At 42.5% G+C, this 21,942-nt stretch overlaps 1 protein-coding gene across 3 annotated transcripts in view; it reads left to right on the top strand.

Moving 5' to 3' along the window:
- Nucleotides 1-21,942, top strand: part of PDCD11 (programmed cell death 11) — a 42,072-nt gene that overhangs the window by 7,244 nt on the left and 12,886 nt on the right. For all 3 annotated transcript variants that reach the window (XM_033130528.1, XM_033130529.1, XM_033130527.1), the window contains exons 6-21: nt 382-505; nt 964-1,145; nt 4,586-4,693; nt 5,901-6,107; nt 7,240-7,364; nt 7,540-7,600; nt 8,259-8,405; nt 9,743-9,994; nt 10,558-10,692; nt 11,236-11,430; nt 12,358-12,528; nt 13,541-13,760; nt 14,561-14,710; nt 15,137-15,252; nt 17,032-17,573; nt 18,466-18,528. In XM_033130528.1, the coding sequence (XP_032986419.1) occupies nt 382-505; nt 964-1,145; nt 4,586-4,693; nt 5,901-6,107; nt 7,240-7,364; nt 7,540-7,600; nt 8,259-8,405; nt 9,743-9,994; nt 10,558-10,692; nt 11,236-11,430; nt 12,358-12,528; nt 13,541-13,760; nt 14,561-14,710; nt 15,137-15,252; nt 17,032-17,573; nt 18,466-18,528 (2,798 nt within the window). The remainder of the gene's footprint in view (nt 1-381; nt 506-963; nt 1,146-4,585; nt 4,694-5,900; nt 6,108-7,239; nt 7,365-7,539; nt 7,601-8,258; nt 8,406-9,742; nt 9,995-10,557; nt 10,693-11,235; nt 11,431-12,357; nt 12,529-13,540; nt 13,761-14,560; nt 14,711-15,136; nt 15,253-17,031; nt 17,574-18,465; nt 18,529-21,942) is intronic.

Below are 21,942 nucleotides of genomic sequence, written 5' to 3'. Positions count from 1 at the left end.
GTAGTTCTGGATTCTCAATAATCATAGCCCAGGAAGTGACCTTGCAGGGCCATCTGGATTATCCCCCTTTGCATTTCTTTTGGAAATTCTCCTGGGGAGAGACCCCTCTCTGTCATTCCATTATTCAACTGTGTTTAACACTTCTCATTGCCTGGAAACTATAAAATCCTTCCAGCTGTGGGAGAATTCAAGTTGGTATCTTGCCCTCTACTATCCTGTAGTGCGATTGAGGTTCAAAGTTAAAAGTGTATGTGAGGGTGGGATTATGAGATAATATGTTGAGAGTGACGGTAGGAACATGCACATTTTATAGTGGATGTTTGTTGTGTGTGCCATTACCTTTGACTTTTGAACTTTTTGGCATGCTTTCCTCTCTTCCAGCTGCTCACAGGCACTGTTTCCAGTCTGGAAGACCATGGCTACCTAGTGGACATTGGTGTTAGTGGAGCCAGAGCTTTTCTGCCAGTGCAAAAAACCCAGGAGTATATCAGACAGAAGAACAAAGGTGAGGGCAAGAAGAGGGGCCAATGCATGGCAGTGAGATGGTACGTGTGGTGATTATATTTAAATTTACTCACCAAGTGTGGTGAGTAAATTACAGAATGGTGACTCTGAAGGCTCTTTGGCTTTGCTGAGATCAGCGGTTAATCCTGGCTGATAAAAAAGGGAGTATGTGTAAAGGGCCAGGAAGTGGCTGGGTCTCACTAAGATCTGATGGGCCATTTTCACTGTTTCTCACCTAGAAGATTCCACTGAAATTTGGGCCCCGACCCCCAGGCCTCTGAACTAGCAATCTTCATATTTTTGTGGGTAGTTGATTCCAGATTGGGTAAGGTCACTTCATTCCCTTCATGGTAACTCGGCAAGTAGGTCGTGAATCATCTTAGGTATTGCTTGTGCCAAAGATAAAGGTCCTTCTCATGGAGATATTTTTCCTTTTGGGGGCTGGGGCTGGGCTTGCAGGTGCTAAACTGAAGGTGGGTCAGTACCTGAACTGCATCATTGAAGAGGTGAAGGGCAATGGAGGAGTTGTTAGTCTGTCTGTTGATCATTCAGAAGTTTCTACTGCTATCGCTACTGAGGAGCAAAACTGGACCCTTAATAACTTGCTACCAGGACTGGTGGTCAAAGCCCAGGTACAGAAGGTAAGCCGTTTATTATTACTACTACTTTCTAAAATAAAAACAATTTTTATTAAAGTAGTTACATGCACACGATCTAAAATTGTGCTGTTCAATAGGGTAGCCACTGGTCATGTGTGGCTATTATGCACTTGAAATGTAGCCAGTGCCACGTGTTGAAATGGTAATATTTTGGATATATTGGGTTAAATAAACTACAATTAAAACAAAGTTCACTTCTTTGTAGTTTTTAAAGTCTGACTGCTAGAAAACTTAAAATTACATATGTGGTTTACGCTATATTTCTACGGGACAGTGCTGATCAAAATGGTATTTAAAGACTTGGCAATGAAGAACTATCCCATCTATCCCTCCGGACTCCCATCTTTAACTCTTTTAGCTTATGTTTTGAAATTTATCTTCACATTTTTAAGTAGTAAATTTCTCTTGGTTTATTGATTTTAGGCACTGAGTTTTAACTTCTTATCAAGATAGATAAAGACTTGTCTCTTAATTTTCCCTTCCCTTCCTCCAACCTCCCAACAGAGATATAGTAAAATTTTGGTTAAATCATTATTCAGTGTTTAAATTATTATGACTATGTAAATACTGTTTACTGCTGAGCTAGGTAATAGACCATGACTGTTGAACAGCTTTATTTCCTGGAGTTGATAATCAGCTTTGTTTTTGTCATTTGTTAAATTCTCGTCCTATCTGTCACTGTTTCTTCTGTGCCCTGTAGTTATTTTTCTCTTACTACAGTTTTCCATGTTTTCAACCCTTTAGGTAATCTCTTCGTTCCTTTTTCCCCCCCCACCTGGACCTCCTTTTACTGTCATCCTGGAATCTTCCCCTCTCTTCTGTATTGGAATTACCTTTGATTCCATGTTTTCCTCTTTTTTTGGTTTACTCCCTCAATTTTAGTGCAGCACATTTTCCAGAGCATTTTCGAAAAAGTACATGAGAGGCTAATTTCTCACTCGGTTATTTCCTAGTGTGGCTGGGATCCCCAAGAGTACTCATAGGTTCAGTGGGTCACTAGGAATACTCCCAGGGTTCAGAATATAGTGATTCTATTACAGTGAAAGGAGGCAAAGCAAAATCAGCAAACGGAAAAAGGCCCATGGAGTGAAGTCTGGAAGAACCAGGCACAAGCTTCTAAGAGTTCTCACTCAGTGGAGTCACAAAGGGTGTAGTTAATTCCTCTGGCAACAAGTTATGACAACACACATAAAATGTTATCTATCAGGGAAGCTCATTAGAGACTTAGTACTGAGGATTTTTAACTGGGGCTGGTCATGTAGGCACCCTCTGCCGGCATGTATCAAAATTCGAGGCTCTCATAAGGAATGTGTGTGTTTAGTATAAATTATTGTGTGAACAGGTTATGAGCCACTCAGTTCTGGGAGTGGTGGGAACCGTCCCCAAATCGAAGTTCCAAGATACCAGCCAAGGGCTAACATTGGAAGCAGGCTTTTCTAAGACATGGGCCTCCTATGTTAACTCTTTTCTGCATACCTCCTGTATCTGAAAACATCATTATTCTACTCTCATATGTGATTGGTGTTAAGTTTAATGTACTCACAAAGGTGTGCAGCCATCACCACTATTTAGTTCCAAACATTTTCATCACCTCAATAAGACACCCTGTACCCATTAGTGGTCACTTTCCATCTCTCCTTCCCTCAAGCCCCTGGCAACCACTTGCCTACTTTTTGTCTCTAGATTTGCCTATTATGGAGATTTCATATAAATAGAATCATGCAATATGTAAGTTTTTGTGTCTGGCTTCTTTCACTTAGTATAATGTTTTCAAGGTTCAGCCATGTTGTAGCATGTATCAGTGGTTCATTCCTTTCTATGGCTGAATAATGTTCCATCATAGCGTTATAACACATTTTGTTTGTCAGTTAGTAGACATTTGGGTTGTTTCCACTTTGGGCCTTTATGAATAATGCTGCTATAAAATTCATGTACAAGTGTTTGTGTAGACATATGTTTTCATTTCTCTTAGGTATATGCCTAAGAATGGAATTGCTGGGTTATATCCTAACTATCTGTTTAACTTTTTGAGGAACTGCTGAAGTGGCCGCACAATTTTAAATTCCCACCAGACATGTAAGGGTTCCAATTTCTCCATTCTCACAAGCACTTGTTACTATCCTTCTTTTTATCATAGCCATCCTGGTGATATGACGTGGTATCTTCTTGTGATTTTGATTTGCATTTCTCTAATTACTAATGAAGTTGAGCATCTTTGCATGTGCTTGTTGACCACTTGTATATCTTCCTTGGAGAAGTATCTATTCAAAAGTCTTTTGCCCATTTTAAAATTGTATTGTCTTTTTATTGTAAAGTTGTAAGCATTTATATATTCTGGATACTAGCCCCTTAGCAGATCTTGTTTTTGTTTGTTTTAAAATACAATTTCCTCTTCTTTTTTTCTGGAACTCCTGTTAACATATTGTTGGACTTCATAGATCACTTCTCTGATGTGCTTATCTTTTACTCTGTCCTTTGTTTTGGTGTATGCGTGTATTTATCTACGTCCTCCCTTCTGGGAGAGCCTCTCAACTTGAACTTCACGTTATCTATTGAATTTTTATTTTGACGCCATACTACAAATGAGACACTAAAATTTTAGGAAGTGTGTGTGCCTGGGTGGGCCTGCTGACTGGCCGACTTCATGGTCCTGATGAGGAAGTAGCAGACTTTCTTTGGTCAGCCTCCAAAAGTCATTGTTACAAGTCTTCTCGGGCATATTAGGTTTCTCTAGAAAGAATCTAACCTCCACCTAGGAGGGTATGAGCCTGGCTACCTGAGAGCTAAGTGGGAGAAAGGGGCTGGGTGTCTCGTATCTATATCTATACGATATTCAGAATTTTTCTTGATCCACATTTCAGGGTTTGTACTCTTCCTGGATTTTGAGTCTGGTACAGTTTTCCCAGAGAATAACTATTCCATTTTCTGTGGAGATTCCAGATTTTAGGTATCTACTTTATTGCTCTCTTTTGAGGCGCTTCTCACCTTAATTCTTTAGCTTTTTCGGGACCCTATGGGATGAATCAGCTTGCTCATGGTCAGTGCTCCCTTTTGCAAGCATTTGGGTTTTGCCTTCCTAGTCACCATGTTAGCAACAATTTGTCCAAGTTGTCAGGCTGGCACTTCCTCAAGGATCTTAGTGCAAAGTGCCCGCCATCCCATTGGGAAATCCTGTGGGTGGGAGGATTGATGTCCTCTCACTCCGGAAGGGAGGTGAGCTTAGTGAATAAAGAAACAGCCAGTTCCAGCTGTCCTGCCACTCAGTTTTATAGGAAGAAAGATTGATAAGAGCTAGCTGGAGGAGAAAAGACACACAGTTATCCTGGAAAATGTGGCACTGAGTGTTTAGTGTGAACAGTAGTTCTCATGCTCTTGGTTCCTTCAGAGAGCTATTTTTCATAAATTGTTCTGTTTATTTCTAGGCGACTCCACTTGGCCTTACGCTGAACTTCCTCTCGTTTTTTACTGGCCTGGTTGACTTCATGCACTTGGATCCCAAGAAAGCTGGAACGTATTTCTCAAATCAAGCAGTAAGTACTGCTACACGTTATCTTTTCTTGATTCCAGTTGTGTCCACTTCGCTGTCCATTGTCACAGTTAGCTACAGGGCAGGTCCTAGGACTGTGTGTGCAGGAGTGCAGAGAAGAGGTGAGGGGAATAGAAAGTGTTTTGGAAGGACCATAATAAACTACCAGTGGTTATCTTTGGGGACTGAGATTAGAGAAAGAGACTGAGGAGGAGAATGCACCTTTTAGTTTTTATTTCATATACTTTCATATGGTTTGATTTTTTTTGCTAGTGAATCTTTTATAATTTAAAGTACTTTAGAGGAGTATGTAACATAGGAGAACAAGATATATATTTAAATAGAAAAATGTGGTTGAAAAGGTGCTATGTGTATTATACTTCAAAAAAAATCCAGTTTTGAAAAAAATTTTAGAGTACACCTGGTTAAAATACTGAAAGATTATACAATCAGGTGTTACTAGTGACTTGGGAAGAAAATCCCAGTATTACTGGGGTTGCCAAAAAAATGTATACACATGAGTTGTATTTGTCTTTTGTTATTGGTGTATATCGAGTATTATAATTTTATTAGTTTTCTTCTTAAAATGTGTATATATATTTTTTGGCACCCTCTGTATATTATTTAGAATTTTTTTTTAATCCTAAAATGATGCATTTTGGTTTTTTTTTCATTTTTAGCAATGATGTATGCTAATGGATGCTAGAGACATTTTTTAAAAACTAAAAATGGGTTTTTTTTAAAAAGTGAAAATATCACCTAGTAATAATAATATTAATATTTTATCGAACTTCTTTCTAGTGATTTTTTTCTCCCTATAGGCATACTTGTGTACAGAGTTGAGACATTTTGCATGCCATAACCTTGTGATCGGAGCAGGCTGTCTGTGGCATAGTTTAGATGAGCCTCTGAGGTACTGGTGCCAGCACATGGTTTCTGTTGCATGTGCCTTATTAGTCTCATGGTGTTGAGGGAACCCCGGTATATGTTTTTGCTGGCCCGAGTAAGCCTTGATGTAGTTGGACGTAGTTCCTCTGAAACATTTTGTTTGAATTTTCTGTATGCTGCTTGACTGTACAAGTCAATTTTAGTACTTGTACTCCTAACCTGGTCAGCACATGGAGGAGAGTCTTGACCTTCGAAAGTCTGCTCCTGGATGCCTTATCTCCTGCATGCCTCCTCCTGCTCATTATGTCCTTTCCATTATCTAGGTGAAGGCCTGTATCCTCTGTGTCCATCCTCGGACCAGAACTGTGCGACTGAGCCTGCGCCCCGTCTTCCTGCAGCCCGGGCGCCCACTCACCCGGCTCTCTTCTCAGCACCTGGGAGCTGTCCTGGATGACGTTCCTGTCCAGGGCTTTTTCAACAAGGCTGGGGCCACTTTCAGGTTGAATGATGGGGCTCTGGCCTATGCCCGGGTAAGGAGTCTCTTTGTTTCATCAGGATCTTATCACTAGAAGGACTATTGAGACACATGGGTCCTTTTCTGCTTCCTTCATCCCTTGGTATTAGTTTCCTATTTTTGAATATCCCCAAGTATGGCAGACTTTTCTTAGGGACTGAACAAAACCTGTTTGTTATAAGAATGCCTTAGAATCAGTTTGACCTGTAAGTATTCGATACCTACCGTGTTTCCTCGAAAATGAGACCCAGCCGGACAATCAGCTCTAATGCACATTTTGGAGCAAAAATTAATACAAGACCCAGTCTTATTTTACTATAATATAATATAGTATAATATAAATTTTACTGTAATATAAGACCGGGTCTTATATTAATTTTTGCTCCAAAAGACGCATTAGAGCTGATTGTCCTGCTAGGTCTTATTTTCGGGGAAACAGGATAGCGGGTGGTAAGAATAAGAATGAATTAGGATCTACACCAGGGCTTGGCAGAGTTTTTCTTAAAGGTCCAGATAGTAAATATTTCAGGCTTGTGAACCATATGGTCTCTGTCCTAACTACTCAACTCTGTCCTTTGTGTTTTTTAGTTTTTTTTTTTTAATAAAATTTATTTAAAACAAGTTTTATTTTGTGCAGATTTTTGCACAGTATCAAAACAAGTTCCAGGCTGGGACTCACTGCTATGATCCCTTCTTTATTCTCCTGCAAATTAATAAGATTCACTTTTGTTATATTTAAAAGTATTAAAAATTTATCCAGAATTTGTTGTCTCTTCATTCCAGGTATTTGTTTTAATATTTTTGTAATAAAATCGTAAATTCCACTCTGTGCTTATAGGCTGAAAGCAGCCATAGACAGATGTACATGAATGGGCATGGCTGTGTTCTAAGAAAACTTTAGTTTACAAAAATAGTTACCAGCTTGTGAACTGTGGTTTGCTGACCCATGATCTAGATTAATCTTTGATACAGAAATTCTGTGATGGTAAAGAGCAGTTGTTTAGTTAGAGGAATTTTTTTAACAGGTAATCAGAGCACTGTTTTTATGGTAGGTGACACATGTGTTGTCATCTCAGTGTGCCTTAGTGTCTAATTGCCTCAGGTCTCTGTTGTCTCTGGCTTTTCCTTAATCACTTGGCTCTTTGTAGCTCAGCCATCTCTCTGATTCTAAGAACACCTTCAATCCTGAGGCCTTCAAACCAGGGAACACTCACAAATGTAGAATCATCGACTACAGCCCGATGGATGAACTGGTTTTGCTCTCTCTGCAGACGTAAGTCTGTCATCAACACGTGGCCGGGTGGAGGTGTGCTTCTGGGTGGGCGCGCGTTTGGGTTCTCCTGGCCTGGCTTGGTCAAGGTTTCCTTTCCTGCCAGCATGGTTTTGATAACCCTGAATTTCAGGTAGCCTCTGCCCCCATTTATTTAATCTCATATCTTTTGTTCTAGGTCTATTATTGAAGCTCAGTACCTTAGATATCATGACATCAAACCTGGGGCATTGGTAAAGGTAAGACCTCTAGCATATAATTAGGTACTCCCCCAGCTTCAGACATTCTTTAGTTCACAATCTAACTGTCAGCTCATTAGTTTTCATGTGAACACATTTAAAGTCTTGTTCCTTGCCTCTGCCTGCTAACTGGACTTTCTTTTCTTCCGTTTGATAACTTGTAATTAATTTCAAGGTAAGGTCTTACTAGCACCACTCAACTGCAGAGGAAGAAGGTTATAAACCCTGGAATTTGATGGTGTTTTATAGACCAGGTCAAAATTTAGTTCTATGATAATTGAGCCACCTGGAATATTAGTAAGAAGCCAGTTCCACTTGCCTCTCCTGTCTATCCATTTAGTCCCAATTGAGCAGCTCCCCTTTATACATATGTAGAGTTCATTTTTTCGGAGACATGGTCCCCTCCTTTAGAGAATGTGTTTATAAGGCAGACAGAAAGAACGTGCTCATACAAAAAGATATGAAGGTTCCCACAAATAAACCTGACTGCACCCAGGTCAGTGTGGGTGTGTGCTTTACCCCTGTGAGATCTGGAATAGCAGGAACCGTTAGCCCAGGAAACTGGGCTTCAAAAGAGAGGTGTGACATGCTTTCTTGTAAGAGATGGAGGAAAGACTGTTCTTGCGGCATCATGGTGTCTTTTGTTGGGACTTCCTAGGGCACAGTGCTGACCATAAAGCCGTATGGGATTCTGGTGAAGGTGGCTGAGTACATCAGGGGCCTGGTACCTCCCATGCACCTGGCTGACATCCCGATGAAGAATCCAGAGAAGAAGTACCACATTGGGGATGAGGTCATGTGCCGGGTGAGCCTCTTAAAGGGTCTCTGTTGGGGTTTTGGCCAGATGGAAAGAGAGTACTGCTTCTTAGCTAAGTTTCTGCTCTTTCCCACAAAATAACCACGTAGTGTCTGCTGTGCTGTTCCTGGCATTGGGAAGAGAAAACTGGGTCCCTGCCATTGAGAATTGTATAGCATAATTAAGAGTTACAATATCCATCCATGAAGAGAGCAGAGGCCAGTATGTGACCTTGTGCCACATGGTTTGGTGCAGGCTTCATGCTGTGGTCCTATCTCAGAAAGGGGAAGGTAGCCTGGCGTGCAGCCCCACAAGTCATCAATGATATCAATAGTAACTACTACCATGTAACATGCTCTATGTCAATTGCTGTGCTAGGTACATGACATTCATTATTTCATTTAATCCTTAAAACGACCGTATAAAGTAAGTGTTGTTAACCTCATTTTGCAGGTGGGGATATTAAAGCATGGGAGGGCCACGTGTCATGCCCAAAGTCACACAGCTAATAAAGGATGAAACCAGTTTTCAAATTCAGCGCTATGTGCCAATAATGTCTTCTAGATTTCTGGCACTGGTGGGCTAGAAAGGATGGGTAGGATTTGGAAAGGGGAGGAGGCAAGGAGTGTGTCAGGCAAAAATATAAGCCAAACAAAGCTGCCAAAACTGAGTGATTTATAACAAACGTTTGAATCCCAAGAGAAGCTTCACAAAGTTATGAGATTAGATATGATAATACACAATGCTTAGTATAGGGCCTTGTGTGTGCAGGCACCCAGAACGTTAGATTTTCTTATTTTTATTTTATTTCACTATTAGTGAGTCAACAAAGAGATTGATTACTTATTGGCAAAATATTTTATAGTAGTGGGGTCAAGAGGTTAGAAGGAGAGGAATTTCTCTGCCCCCAAGGAGATGACCTTCTGAGGGAGGAGAGACTGTTGGGTCTCTCAGTCTTAGTTTATAGATAACATCCAGCAGTATTGAGGTGGTAATTTGGTTCAGTCATTCTTTCTGTGAGACAAGATGTTGGTGGTCTAGGAAGGAGCTAAGGCAGTGTGGAAGCAAGACTTTGGAGGTACAGTGAGGTGATGAGTACTGTTGTAGGCCCCTGAGGGAGCTTATGGGAGGAGTACCTTTGAAATAGAGATGAATACTCCCTAGGTTGTCATCCAGCAGGAAGCAGGGAGGGTGCGGTTTAGATTATTCTCGGAGGGAAAGACATAGTAGGTTCTTGGGGACTGACCATGGCCTTTGGGTCCAGGGGGGTCACAGAGACCAGCTCAGTGGCTCTCTTGATAATAGGTAACTTGATGACAGATTTGATGATGATACCCTTCCCCTAGGTTTTGCTTTGTGACCCTGAAGCCAAGAAGCTGATGATGACCCTGAAGAAAACCCTGGTTGAGTCCAAACTACCTGCCATTACCTGCTATGCGGACGCCAAGCCTGGTCTGCAGACACATGGCTTCATCCTCAGGGTCAAGGACTATGGCTGCATTGTGAAGTTCTACAATGACGTGCAAGGACTGGTGCCCAAGCACGAGCTCAGTGCCGAGTATGTCCCCGACCCAGAGAAGGTCTTTTACACTGGCCAGGTAACCTTCCCCCAGGCAGGGCCCTACCCGTGGTGACCCCATGAACATAGATATGAAGAAGTCGTATGGAGGGCTACTTTTTAAGGGATGAGGAAGAGAGCCTGAGCCAGCCACGTGGAGATGGGAACAGAACAGAGAGAAATCCTCAAGGGGATTCAATGAAAGCTGGCAAACTAGTGAACCTCAGGCCCACAGGCTTGAAGAAACTAATCTTTACCTGTAACAATGCTGATGTCCTTCATATCAGATGTTGTTCTGAGGCCACTGTCATGTCACCACTAGGGGGCAGTGCCATGAAACTAGTGAATCTGGGTCTTTCTGGGAAAAATGATTTTTTAAACTTGGAGTTGTACCAAAAAATTGATTCATGTCTTTCTTTCACCCAAAGGCTAACTCGAGAGATTCTGTGTATCTCTCTGTATGTTTTTTTTCACTGCATTCTGATATGATCCAGGGTCTGGGTGGATCTCCCAAGGCCTTTGCAGTGCTCGTGGAGGGCACCTTTCCCAGGCCTGACAGGCCTGCTGGGAGGAGTTAGCCAAGCAGGTGTGCTTTCTCGCCAGGTGGTGAAGGTTGTGGTGCTGAACTGTGAGCCATCCAAAGAGAGGATGCTCTTGTCCTTCAAGCTGTTGAGTGATCCAGAGAAAGAGCGTGTGGGACACAGTCAGAAGAAAAGAAAAGCCGTTCACATTGGGCAGGTACCTGGGCTTATCCAGACAAATTATTTTAGTTTACAGTGGCCAAGAGCAGGGTACCACTGACACTTGGGGTATGGAATCCATGCAGGGGAAGGATTGAGGTAGATTCTAAGATTCTGGGACTAGAGAGAGTTAAGGTTCTTCACATAGAACCTCATATTTTTTCCTGTGTGTCAGAGCAAGTGGAAGCTGTCCAGGAAAGGAAAGTTCTGTCATGATGTGGTTTTTCAGCAGTGTACTGCTGCTCTTTCCTTCCTGGTCCCTAGGGCCGTTCTGCAAGGCTGCCTGTCCTCTGAGACCCCGTGGAGGGACTTGGGAGAGGAGTGACGGGAATGCACAAATGGGTCCTGGTGTGTGCTTGTGTGTGCCTGCTGGGTCTTCGAAGTGGTGGTGTGGGCTGTGGAAGAAAGCTGCTTTTCTGATTTTGACCTCTGTGATCCCTAGTGCTGGAATTTGATTCCTCTTGTCTCCTCCCGACGCAGACGAGGTGGTTTTCTCTGTCCAAGACCAATGCTAATTTTTGTCTTTTTCTTCCCTGGGTAGTTGGTGGATGTGAAGGTTTTAGAAAAGTCCACAGATGGGCTGGAGGTCGCTGTCCTTCCCCACAACATCCCTGCTTTTCTCCCCACGTCTCATCTGTCGGACCACGTCGCCAATGGCCCACTGTTGTACCACTGGCTCCAGGCCGGTGACACCCTTCACAGAGTCCTGTGTCTGAGCCAGAGTGAGGGACATGTTGTATCCTTTACTGGTATCTGGGGAGCCACAGAAAGCAGGGGAACCATCAGCATTCTTGGGGGGAAAGTATGGATTGGGCTGTGCTCTTAGTTGGAAACTCCCTAGAAAAAAGTCGGCCATGTGACTTTAGAAATACCTCCTCCATAAAACCTAACCAGTGAGCAAGCCTGAGCTTTCCTTCTAATTTCCTGGTGGAAAGTAAGAGTGAGATTGAAGTCCTGCCAGCAGATACTGGTGGTCAGGTTAGGGTGGGAGGCCAGGGTGTTGGGGAAGAAGAGGTGGTGTGGCCTGCTGGACCCAGCGGATAGTCCCAGTAGCACGTCTGGCCTTCTCGGATCACTCAGTGTTTGCCCCTTGAATTGGACTAATTATGATAAGGTAGTTGTCCCCCTTCTCTGCCCCCCACCAAGAGATATGGAGCTCACAATATTCCCTTTGGCCTTGGTGTGGGTGTTTTGAAGGGTGTTTTTCCTTTTGCCTCTTTTCTCACAGAATATGAAATCTCCTTAGAGTGAAGATTGACGTAGGAGGTGAAATAGGGTTGGTTAATATGAAGATTGTGGAGGATGCATCATGGCCAGTCCAGCTGCCAAGCCACAGGGATGAGCCATTCCCTTTTTGGCCTCTTTCAGTAATCTGGAAATGAGTTAATCAGGAAAGGAATAAAGCAGCGATTGTCAAACTTTAGTGCACATCAGAATCACCGGGAGGACCTGTTCAAACACAGCTTGCTGGGCCCCACCTCAGAGTTTCTAATCCATAGGTCTGGGGTGGTGCTTAAGAATTTGCATTTCTAACAAGTTCTGTATGGTGCTGCTGCTATTGGTCTGCCCATTTAGAGAATCACGGTAGTAGCAGAAGGTGTAGAGGGGAAAAAGGAGATTTCATCTGCCCTTTCTGGAATATTCCTTGATGAAGTACCACTAGCTCCTTTGCAGGAAGCCAGCTTTGGTCTCCACAGTGGAAGGTGGCCAGGATCCCAAGGGCTTCTCAGAAATCCATCCTGGAATGCTGCTTATTGGGTTTGTGAAGAGCATCAAGGACTACGGTGTGTTCGTCCAGTTCCCCTCAGGTCTTAGTGGACTGGCCCCCAAAGCTGTAAGTTCACCTCTATGCACAAGCGCACAGTGTTGTGGAACCTGAGGGTTGGTGGGAAGGAGCAAGATACTTAATCCCTTGAAAGATTTTTAGGGGCAAGACATAAAGGCAGCTGCTGAGGCGGGTGGAGCTGAGATTCAGTCCACGCTCCTCTAACCCAGCTGTGTGTCCTGGCTCGGGGCTGTGTCCTCCTGGAGGAAAGGGCACCTTTTCTACTTTAACTGTAGTGTTGATTAGATGGATGGTGGCCCTGAGACTTCAGTCTCCTGTGAGGACGCTGAGCTTGTTTTTATCCGCAGCATGTTAGACTTGGAAATTGATTTTCGTAAGCAGCTGATTACAGGTTTTCCATCCTCCTGTGGTTTTTGAGGTGTTATGGTACCAGAATACCCTTGAAATTACTACCTACCTACCCCTCCATCATTGAATTGCAAACTTTTCAGACTGGAAAAAATTCTAGTGATCCCATAGTGGAACCCCTCATTTCTGCTGAGTAAACTGAGACCAGAGCTGGGAGTAGACTTACCATAAGTCAGTGTAAGACGGTAGGTGGTGAGCAAATGGCTTGTAGCTCATTCCTGCCATAGATAATTCATAAGTATGTCTTCCCTTTTATACGTTTGTCTCCTTGATGCTTTGCCGGGACAAATGTCATTTGCACCTTCTGCCAGGACAATTTTAAAAATGAGAACAGAGGAGAGGGCCCCAGAAACATGCATAGTGAGAGGCAGAGAGTTGCCAGGGGGTGTTAGAGACATGTACAGCTCAGTGTCCCTCTGGCGTGCCAGTAACGTGTCTTCTTGGCTGGGTGCCCTGTAGAAGGCTGGGTTGGGCAACCAAAGTCTCTCCTGTGTTTTTATGGAAGGGGAGTAGAGCTGTACTTAGAGGGGGCTGGCGGGAACTTCCTGGGTCCCATTACCCTCTCTCATAGCCCTTCCCAGGTACGTTAAGTGGCTTGTTTTAATAGAGACTTCCTTTCCTTTCTTCATTTTCTGCTCATTCTTTCCTTTAGATCATGAGTGACAAGTTTGTGACCTCCACCAGGGACCACTTTGTTGAGGGGCAGACGGTAGTTGCGAAGGTGACCAACGTGGATGAGGAGAAGCAGCGGATGCTGCTGTCTCTGCGGCTGTCGGACTGCTCTATGGGGGACCTGGCTACCACCAGCCTCCTCCTCCTGAGCCAGTGCCTGGAGGAGCGGCAGGGCGTGCGCAGTCTCATGAGCAATCGAGGTAGGGGCAGGAGGGCAGAGGATGAGGGCCGGGCTGGGCAGTGAGCCTTGTACCTTATGCCTGTCTGTTCCAAAGGGCTTCCCAGGTATTAAAAAAAAAAAAAAAAAAATTTGGCAAACTTTTAAAAATGGGAATATGACCTATAGACAATGCAAAAATTATTTAGGGTACAGCTCAGTAAATGTTTATAAAATGAACACCGCTGTTTACCACCCAGATTCAAGTAAAGGTCATGATTAGCATCCCGGAAGTTCCCTTGTGCGCCTGTCCATCGAGAGGCACAATTTCCCTTAGTTCTGTGACCTCAGGTTTGCATTTGTTGTGACTCCATTCACCTCTTCACTTTTTGTTCGTTTATTCAACAAATATGTAGTGGATGATAAAATGGAACAGGGACCCGCTCGAAGACTTCGTGAGGGGCTATTATTCTGACCCTCCTAAGTTTTGAACCATTGTGTAGGATTGGTGGAGTCCTGATGGGATTTGGGAATCAGAAGCTTGAGAGGGAAGATTCCAAACAGAAAGAATGAAAATTCAGAAACCAAAGGAAAGCATGTGTTTCTGGTGTTTGCTGGTTATTTTCTTGAATTATGGCCAGGTCGGATTAGCAAGGGAGGCATAGGTGTCTCTCTCTGTGATAAGAGTTTTCACGGATATTGGACATTTTTACCAAAAGTGATTTAATTTTCACAGTGGTTCCAGTGTTTCACTGCCCTCTGCATGGCAGCACATTTCCAAAGGAAAAGGGTAAGAATGTTGTTTCATCTTGTTCCTTCCTGTTTCCTTTGGGTCTCTGGCAGACTCTGTGTTGATCCAGACGCTGGCTGAGATGACCCCAGGGATGGTCCTTGACTTAGAAGTGCAGGAGGTGTTGGAAGATGGTTCTGTGGTGTTCTGTGAAGGCCCAGTGCCTGGCCTGGTCCTGAGAGCCAGCAAATATCATCGAGCAGGTAAGTGCACCGGTCTTGCCTATCATGGTTGGTGGGGGAAACTCTTTTCCCATTGCTCCCTCTCCTGGATACAGAGTTTCCAAATATATAGGGTAAGTGAACTGATTCAGTAGACACTTTTGGCATAGGTATCTTATGTGAATGCAAATCAGGACAACTGACAACATTCTAAAGAAGATTTAGGTATGAATCCTGGATTATTATAATTGGGGAAATCGAGATTTTTATATATCAGGTTGCATAAATTAAGGCATACCTGCACTTGAATTACGGGAGCCAGACCTTTTGTTTCCCTAGCCCATACAGACTCGACTTGTGTCCTCTTTTGTTTTTGTGCCTAAGGGCTTACAGGGCTCTTGGAGAGAGGCTGTGTCCCTCCCCTAAGCTCTTGGCGGTGAGCGTGTTATGTTTGGTTCTGCATTACAGGGCAGGAGGTGCAGTCGGGGCAGAAAAAGAAGGTTGTGATCTTAAATGTTGACATGTTGAAGTTGGAAGTACATGTTTCCTTGTGCCATGATTTGGTGAATAGAAAAACTAAAAAGGTAAGCTTGCCGATGACTTTATTTCCTTGGTTTGAAAGGCCTTACACACTCCTTCAACCCACACACTTTGCCGGGGATTCTAACACAAATGCTTGGGTGACCGTATGCCTGGGTTTATATGCGTCATTCCCAGTTATGCCTTTTATCCTGGTGTAGCTATTAGTAACACTAACTTTTACTCTGGTTCAGATGATAAATTTTATGGTCTCCCTGTCTTTGGGGCCCAGCAGGCCATGTAAATGAGTGAAGTGGACCAGATGGGTTAGAGAGTAGCAGTAGTAGGCCTCTGACAGGTTGCGGAGTACATACACTGCCCGCCAAGGGGCAGACCATTCCTTTCCATCTGCTTGTTGGTGGAAATATCTGAGTCTAGTGTTGCTAAGTATTTGATCTTTTAAAGAGAAAGCAGAACTTGGATTTTTATTTGAAATAAATGTGGGAAATGTTGAAAACTATTTTTTTTTAAACATCATATGAACCAAACATAACATGCCCGTGGGTAGTTCTGATCTCTGCACTGCTCACTATACCCTCTCCTGAACACTATGGTGTGAGAGAAGAATCAATATGAGAGATATCTCAAAATTAGCAGTGTTTTCCTCTGGATACCATATGTATTTGGTCATGGTCCAAAGTGCCATATTTTGCTATGTATAATGTGTACTTTTTTGCCCAAATTTGTGAGGGAAAAATAAAGATGCACATTATACACGGGTAGTACTAATTCCATATCTATATAAATGTTTTCAATTCTTTTATTTATGAGTTAAAAGTGTAACTCTAGAAATCAATAATGATACCTGTATGCAAAATAATACCCTGGAAAATGATAATCGGTTTTGTTGAACTTAAGACGACCTTGCAACGACAAAGAGTTCTTGGCCTTCTGTGATGCATAAATATTGTAAATTTGTTACCGGTACATAAAATTTTTTGTACCATAGTATGGTAAAAAATAAATGCTAAAATTCCTTTATAATACAAAAAAAACAAGTACCTAAGTGTAAACAAATAAAAATTTGAATTAAAAATATTAAAATGAAAGATTTTTTTCCCCCCAGAAAGTTTGGGCCAAAAATGTGGGTGCACATTATACACAGGAGCGCATTATACATGGCAAAATACGGTATTAAGCACCTAATTGCATAGGATATAGTACAGAACATTACATAGATATAACCCTTAACCTCTAGTTGCTTATAATTTTAAGGCTTTGAAAGACAAAGAGAAATAGAAAACCCTCACTCAGTGTTCTAGCAGGTCCTTATTCCATTTCATCATCTAGGTGAAGCTGGTGCATACAGGACATGAGCACAGTTTGGGGGAAGGTATACTAAATGCCTTGCACACAGTAAGCTTTCAGTAATAACTCTGTCTGTTGAATGAAAGTAAATAAATTGGCTGGAAAGCTGCAGGACTAAGAATCAGGAGCCACAGTGTCTTAAAGCTGGAGAACCATCAGAGGTCACCTGGCTATGCATCAGAATCACCTAAGTAACTTAAAATGCTGATTTCACTGGTTCTGGGGTAGGACCTAGGAATCTGAATTCAAAACAAAAGCTAACTCTAGGTGATTCTGATGTGGCACTTTGAGTATAGTCAAGTCACCTCAGTGTAGAGAGGGGGAAAGCTAGGTCGAGGGAGTGAAGGCTACTTTGTTAAAACCCAGATGGGCATTGGGGCCCTTGGACTCCAAAGGGTTGCCCCAGTCCCACCCACTATGAACGAGTGTGTGTGGCTCTATACAAAGTGGGGGTGTGGGTTTCCTCTGTTTTCCAGCTGAAGAAAGGCAGTGAATACCAGGCGATTGTGCAGCACTTGGAGGAGTCCTTCGCCGTTGCCTCCTTGGTGGAGACTGGCCACCTGGCCGCTTTCTCCCTGACCTCTCACCTCAATGACACCTTCCGCTTTGACTCGGAGAAGTTGCAGGTGGGACAGGGTGTCTCCCTCACCCTCAAGACCACAGAACCGGGAGTGACCGGTCTTCTTTTGGCAGTTGAGGGGCCAGCTGCTAAGAGGACCATGAGACAGACCCGGAAGGACTCTGAGACGGTTGACGAGGACGATGAAGTGTATCCAGCAGTGGTTGTAGGGACTGTAAAGAAGCACACCCTGTCCATTGGGGACATGGTCACAGGGACCGTCAAGTCCATTAAGCCTACCCATGTGGTGGTGACCCTGGAAGACGGCATCATTGGCTGTATTCATGCCTCGCACATCCTCGATGACGTTCCAGAGGGCACATCTCCTACTGCCAAGCTGAAAGTTGGGAAGACGGTCACTGCCCGAGTGATTGGCGGGCGAGACATGAAGACATTCAAGTACGGAGGCTTTAGGGGATTGGCAGCTTTGAGGGGAGATTGTTGTAATTGTGGGAGAAGGAATGGCAACCGAGGCAAATTTCACAAAGTTGCTCATGAATTAGGTTTTCTTTTAGTAACAAAAACATTCACCAAAGAATCCTTTTATATGTCTTTTTAAAAAATAAGGTTATTTGTGTTGTGGTTAAGAGCGTTGGTTTAGAGTCAGACCTGGGTTTGAGTTCCAGATTTGCCATTGAAGATTATGTGACCATGAGTTAAGTAGTTACTTAACTCAGATTTATTTTCCTAATTTGTAAAGAGAGAGTAATGATAGAGACTACCTTTTAGGGCCTTTGTGAAGATTGAGAGAACATCTAGCGTGTGACGTGCCTCACAGGTGGCCTGACAAATACTCAGTATATGTCAGCGGTTATTAGAACTCGTCCTTCCCTGCATACCTTGATTATACTCATTTACTTTAAATCTTGTTACAATGTCGTTGTAGTAAATACCCTTGTTATACTAAGAAGAGCAAAAAAAGAATGAAAAGTCTAGTCAGTAATTTGCATATTAATTTCAGTAACTGGCATCTTGAGTACGTCATTTCTTTCAAAACCTCACTTGCCTGATTTGTAGAATGAAAGAGTTGGAATATATAGTCTGTAAGGACAGTGCTTTTCAGGGTTTTGTATGATAATCCTACAAGATGAGGTGAGCCAGCATCTTAACGTGTGCCACAAAGGATGAGGGTGGCAACCCTCAGGCCTGACGTAGCACCAGTGGGCCACAGTATGGCAGTAGAGCAGGTGGATTTTTAAAGCGGTTTGGTGGGATGTAGAGAAACTCTCATTGCCAGAATGTGGTATTACGGAGAATAAGAGAAATGATTTGACCTCATTTGTTTTTCCAGGTTTCTTCCAATAAGTCATCCCAGATTTATTCGAACTATCCCGGAGCTGAGTATTCGGCCAAGGTGAGGGGATCCCGATGAGCATGGTTAGTGAGGTCTCGTAGAAAGAGTACTGGGCTTTGGAGTCAGGAACCTGAGTTCTGGTCTTAATGGTCCCAGTGCTGTGACTTCCTTTGCCTCTCTGTCCTGGTTGACTTAATTTCTCTAGTAGGGCTATTTGGCTCTCAGAAGGCTAGTTAATGGGATTATGTGAAAATTAATGTGAAAGCTGTATTCAGGGCTTAAATTAAGTATTATTTAAAGGCTTGCTGGATAGCAGTTCTGTTTGTAGGCATTTAACAAAAGGAAACATTTCTGCTCTCAACCCAATTTTCTAGAACTCTGTAATTCTCTAAACAAATAGCATGTAGCCAAGAATACCTGTTCTCTGGAATTTTGGGTCATGCATTAGTGGATTCTGCAGAGGGGTGTTCCAGGAGGGATTCTGAGTAGAGAGCTAGTAGTTCCATGTAGCAGTGGGTCCAGTTTGCCTGGGGTCATTTTTTCGGAGGATCTTAAGCATTTTGATCTATGGGCCTATCTGCTGCTGCTTCCTCCATAAAACAAAACAAAAAAAACCTCAGCCTCTCAGAATTGATAAGTCATCAATGAATGAAGCTAGGCACACACGACTGTGAAAATGGCTCTGCAGGATCGGCCCTGATATCCATCCAGATTGTAAGACTTATGTGCCTAGGGTTGTTGTGGAAGGGCGTCTTATGTAACTTTCAGGGGATAAGGTTTGGTCAGTGTCCTGAAGGGATTAGAATCGAAATGGAGTACTTGGGAGAAGCTGGTATCTGAGATAGGGAAATATTCCTGGAACATTGAGTTCCAAATGCTGACAACACTCTTGGAACTTCAAAGTAAGCCCTTTAGTTCCAGAATAATGAGATTTGGTGGAACACATATTTCTATTTGTTTAATCTGGTCTCCCTAGTTTTGTAGATTTCGATTGTGTCCCCCTCCAGACTTGGTTGTGAAAACAAAGACCTCATCATATTAGTCATTGTATTCTGCAGTGTCTTCACCTCTGTTGAGTGATGTCTTAATTAAGGGTTTAGGTCAAGTAGTTTATCCAAGCTAACGGTAGATATCTTAAATTAGTGAATACTGCAAGAGAAAACCACCGCGATTCTAAATGGTTCTTGACCCTCAGAGTGCTAGAACCTCTCACTAACACTGCTGTTGCTGGTCCACCCTCTTGTCTCGGGAGACTGGTGTGAACCACAGTGGTGGTACTTGATTATAGCAGTGTGGGCCAGGCCAGGATATGGGTGCATATACTGAGTAGGTGTGGGATGGAGAATTATGATAACAGAGAGATAGACAGATAAACTTGAGCACATCTTCCACCTCTTCTACACACCTGTGTTGTATTATTACTTATTTTAATCAAGGCCCCTGAGAAGCATAATATAAACATAATAGTGGAAGCATAATATAAACATAATAGTGGAATTATTGCCATATTTCTCTAATGCTTATATTTTAAAATACATATTTTGAGGTCAGGAGGAAACACATTTATGTATTGAGGAAATGTAGTCATATTTTTATTCCCCACTTTGTGTTCTTGTCCACAAAGATAATGCCACCTGTCCTAGAGCTGAGTTCAGGGTTATTGAGGGTCACTGAACCTAGATGAGACGCTTTGAACTCAGTTACTCGTTTGGAGGGGCAGGAGTTAAGCGACTAGAGCAGTTCAAGAGTCTTAAAATGTGTCTCTGGACTTCTTGCTGATCAGTGAGTTTTCTCTTAGCAGTTAATTCATTTGTACCAATCCTCTTTTTGTGGTTATTCTGTTTAGAGAGGCAGTTGAAAGTCATTTTGGGAAAAGAAACAAGGAGAACACATACCTGTTGCATGTGTGTGTGTTTTATTTTTTGTGGGTTTTTTTGGCTTAAGCAGCAGACATCTATTTTCTCACAATTTTGATGGCTAGAAATCTGAAATCAAGGTGGCAGCAGGGTTTGTCTTTCTGAGGCTTCTTTCTTTGAATTGTGGATGGCAGGCAGTCTTCTTTCTGTCCTCACATGGTCTTCCCTTTGTATATGTCTGTCTTAATGTCCTCTCTTTTTTTTGTTTTATTGTGATATAAACATAATATAAATTTACCCTTGATAGTATGTAAGTGTACATTATAGTATTGTTAACCACATGCACATTGTTGTATAACAGCCTTTTGAAATTTTTCATCTTCATCTTGCGTGTGCGTGACTGACACGCTATACCCATTTTTTTTTTCAGTTTCAACAGTATTAGTTATGTTTTATATGCATTTTTTGAAAATTTATTTTAAGTGTGTTTTCCCAGGACCCCTCAGCTCCAAGTCACATAGTTGTTTTCAATCTAGCTGTGGAGGGCGCAGCTCACATTGGCCCAAGTGGGGATTGAACCGGCAACCTTGTTAAGAGCACCACCGCTCTAAGCAACTGAGCTAACTGGCCGCCTAATTTTTTATAATTTTATTTTTTTATATTAGTTTCTGGTGTACAAAACAACATAATGATTATATTTACACCCCTCACAAAGTGATAACCCCTCCCCAAGTCTACTACCCCTCTGATATTGTATGTACTCGTAGCTGTTACAGTACCATTGACTGTATCCCCTATGCTGTACTTTACATTCCGTGGCTATAAACACATATATATGTATGTATGTGTGTGTATATATGTATGGTTGACATTCAATATTAGATTTTATTCTACTTCAGCTTCAGGTGTACGGCACAGTGGTCAGACATTACACAGTCTATGAAGTGATCCCCCTAAGTCCAGTACCCATCTGACACCTACATAGTCTACAACAGTATTGATTATATTCCCCATACTGTATTTCACATCCCCGTGACTGTTTTGTGACCATCAGTTTGTACTTTCTAATTTCACCTTCTTCCCATCCCCCAACCCTCTCCCATCTAGCAACCAGTTTGTTCTCTGTATCTATGAATCTGTTTCTGTGAAACTGTATACATTGATGAACTCTGTTTCCTCCTCCCCACCAGCCTCTGGCAACACCATTCTACATACTGTTTCTTTGAGTTTGATTAGGTACTTCATATAAATGGAGGCATGCCGTCCTTCTGTGACTGGCTTATTTCACTTAGCATTAACGTCCTCAAGGTTGATCCATGTTGTAGCGTAGCAGGGTTTCCTTCTTTTTAAGGCTGGATTATATTCCATTTTATGTACACACCACATCTTCTTTATCCATTCATCCATCAGTGGACAGATGCTTCCACATCTTGGGTATTGTGAATAATGCTGCAGTGAATGTAGGTGCACAGATACCTCTTTGACATTTTCTTTTTTTAATACAAATTTTTGTTGAATTATAGTTGACGTTATTATATTAGTTTTAGGTGTACAACATAGTGATTCGATATTTTTATGCATTATGAAACGGTACTACGAGAAGTCCAGTTACTATCTG

Source organism: Rhinolophus ferrumequinum, chromosome 16 (genome assembly GCF_004115265.2).
Source record: "Rhinolophus ferrumequinum isolate MPI-CBG mRhiFer1 chromosome 16, mRhiFer1_v1.p, whole genome shotgun sequence".
Lineage (NCBI taxonomy): Eukaryota > Metazoa > Chordata > Mammalia > Chiroptera > Rhinolophidae > Rhinolophus > Rhinolophus ferrumequinum.
Note: the sequence above shows the minus strand (reverse complement) of the source record. Positions and strands in the feature narration are given on the sequence as shown.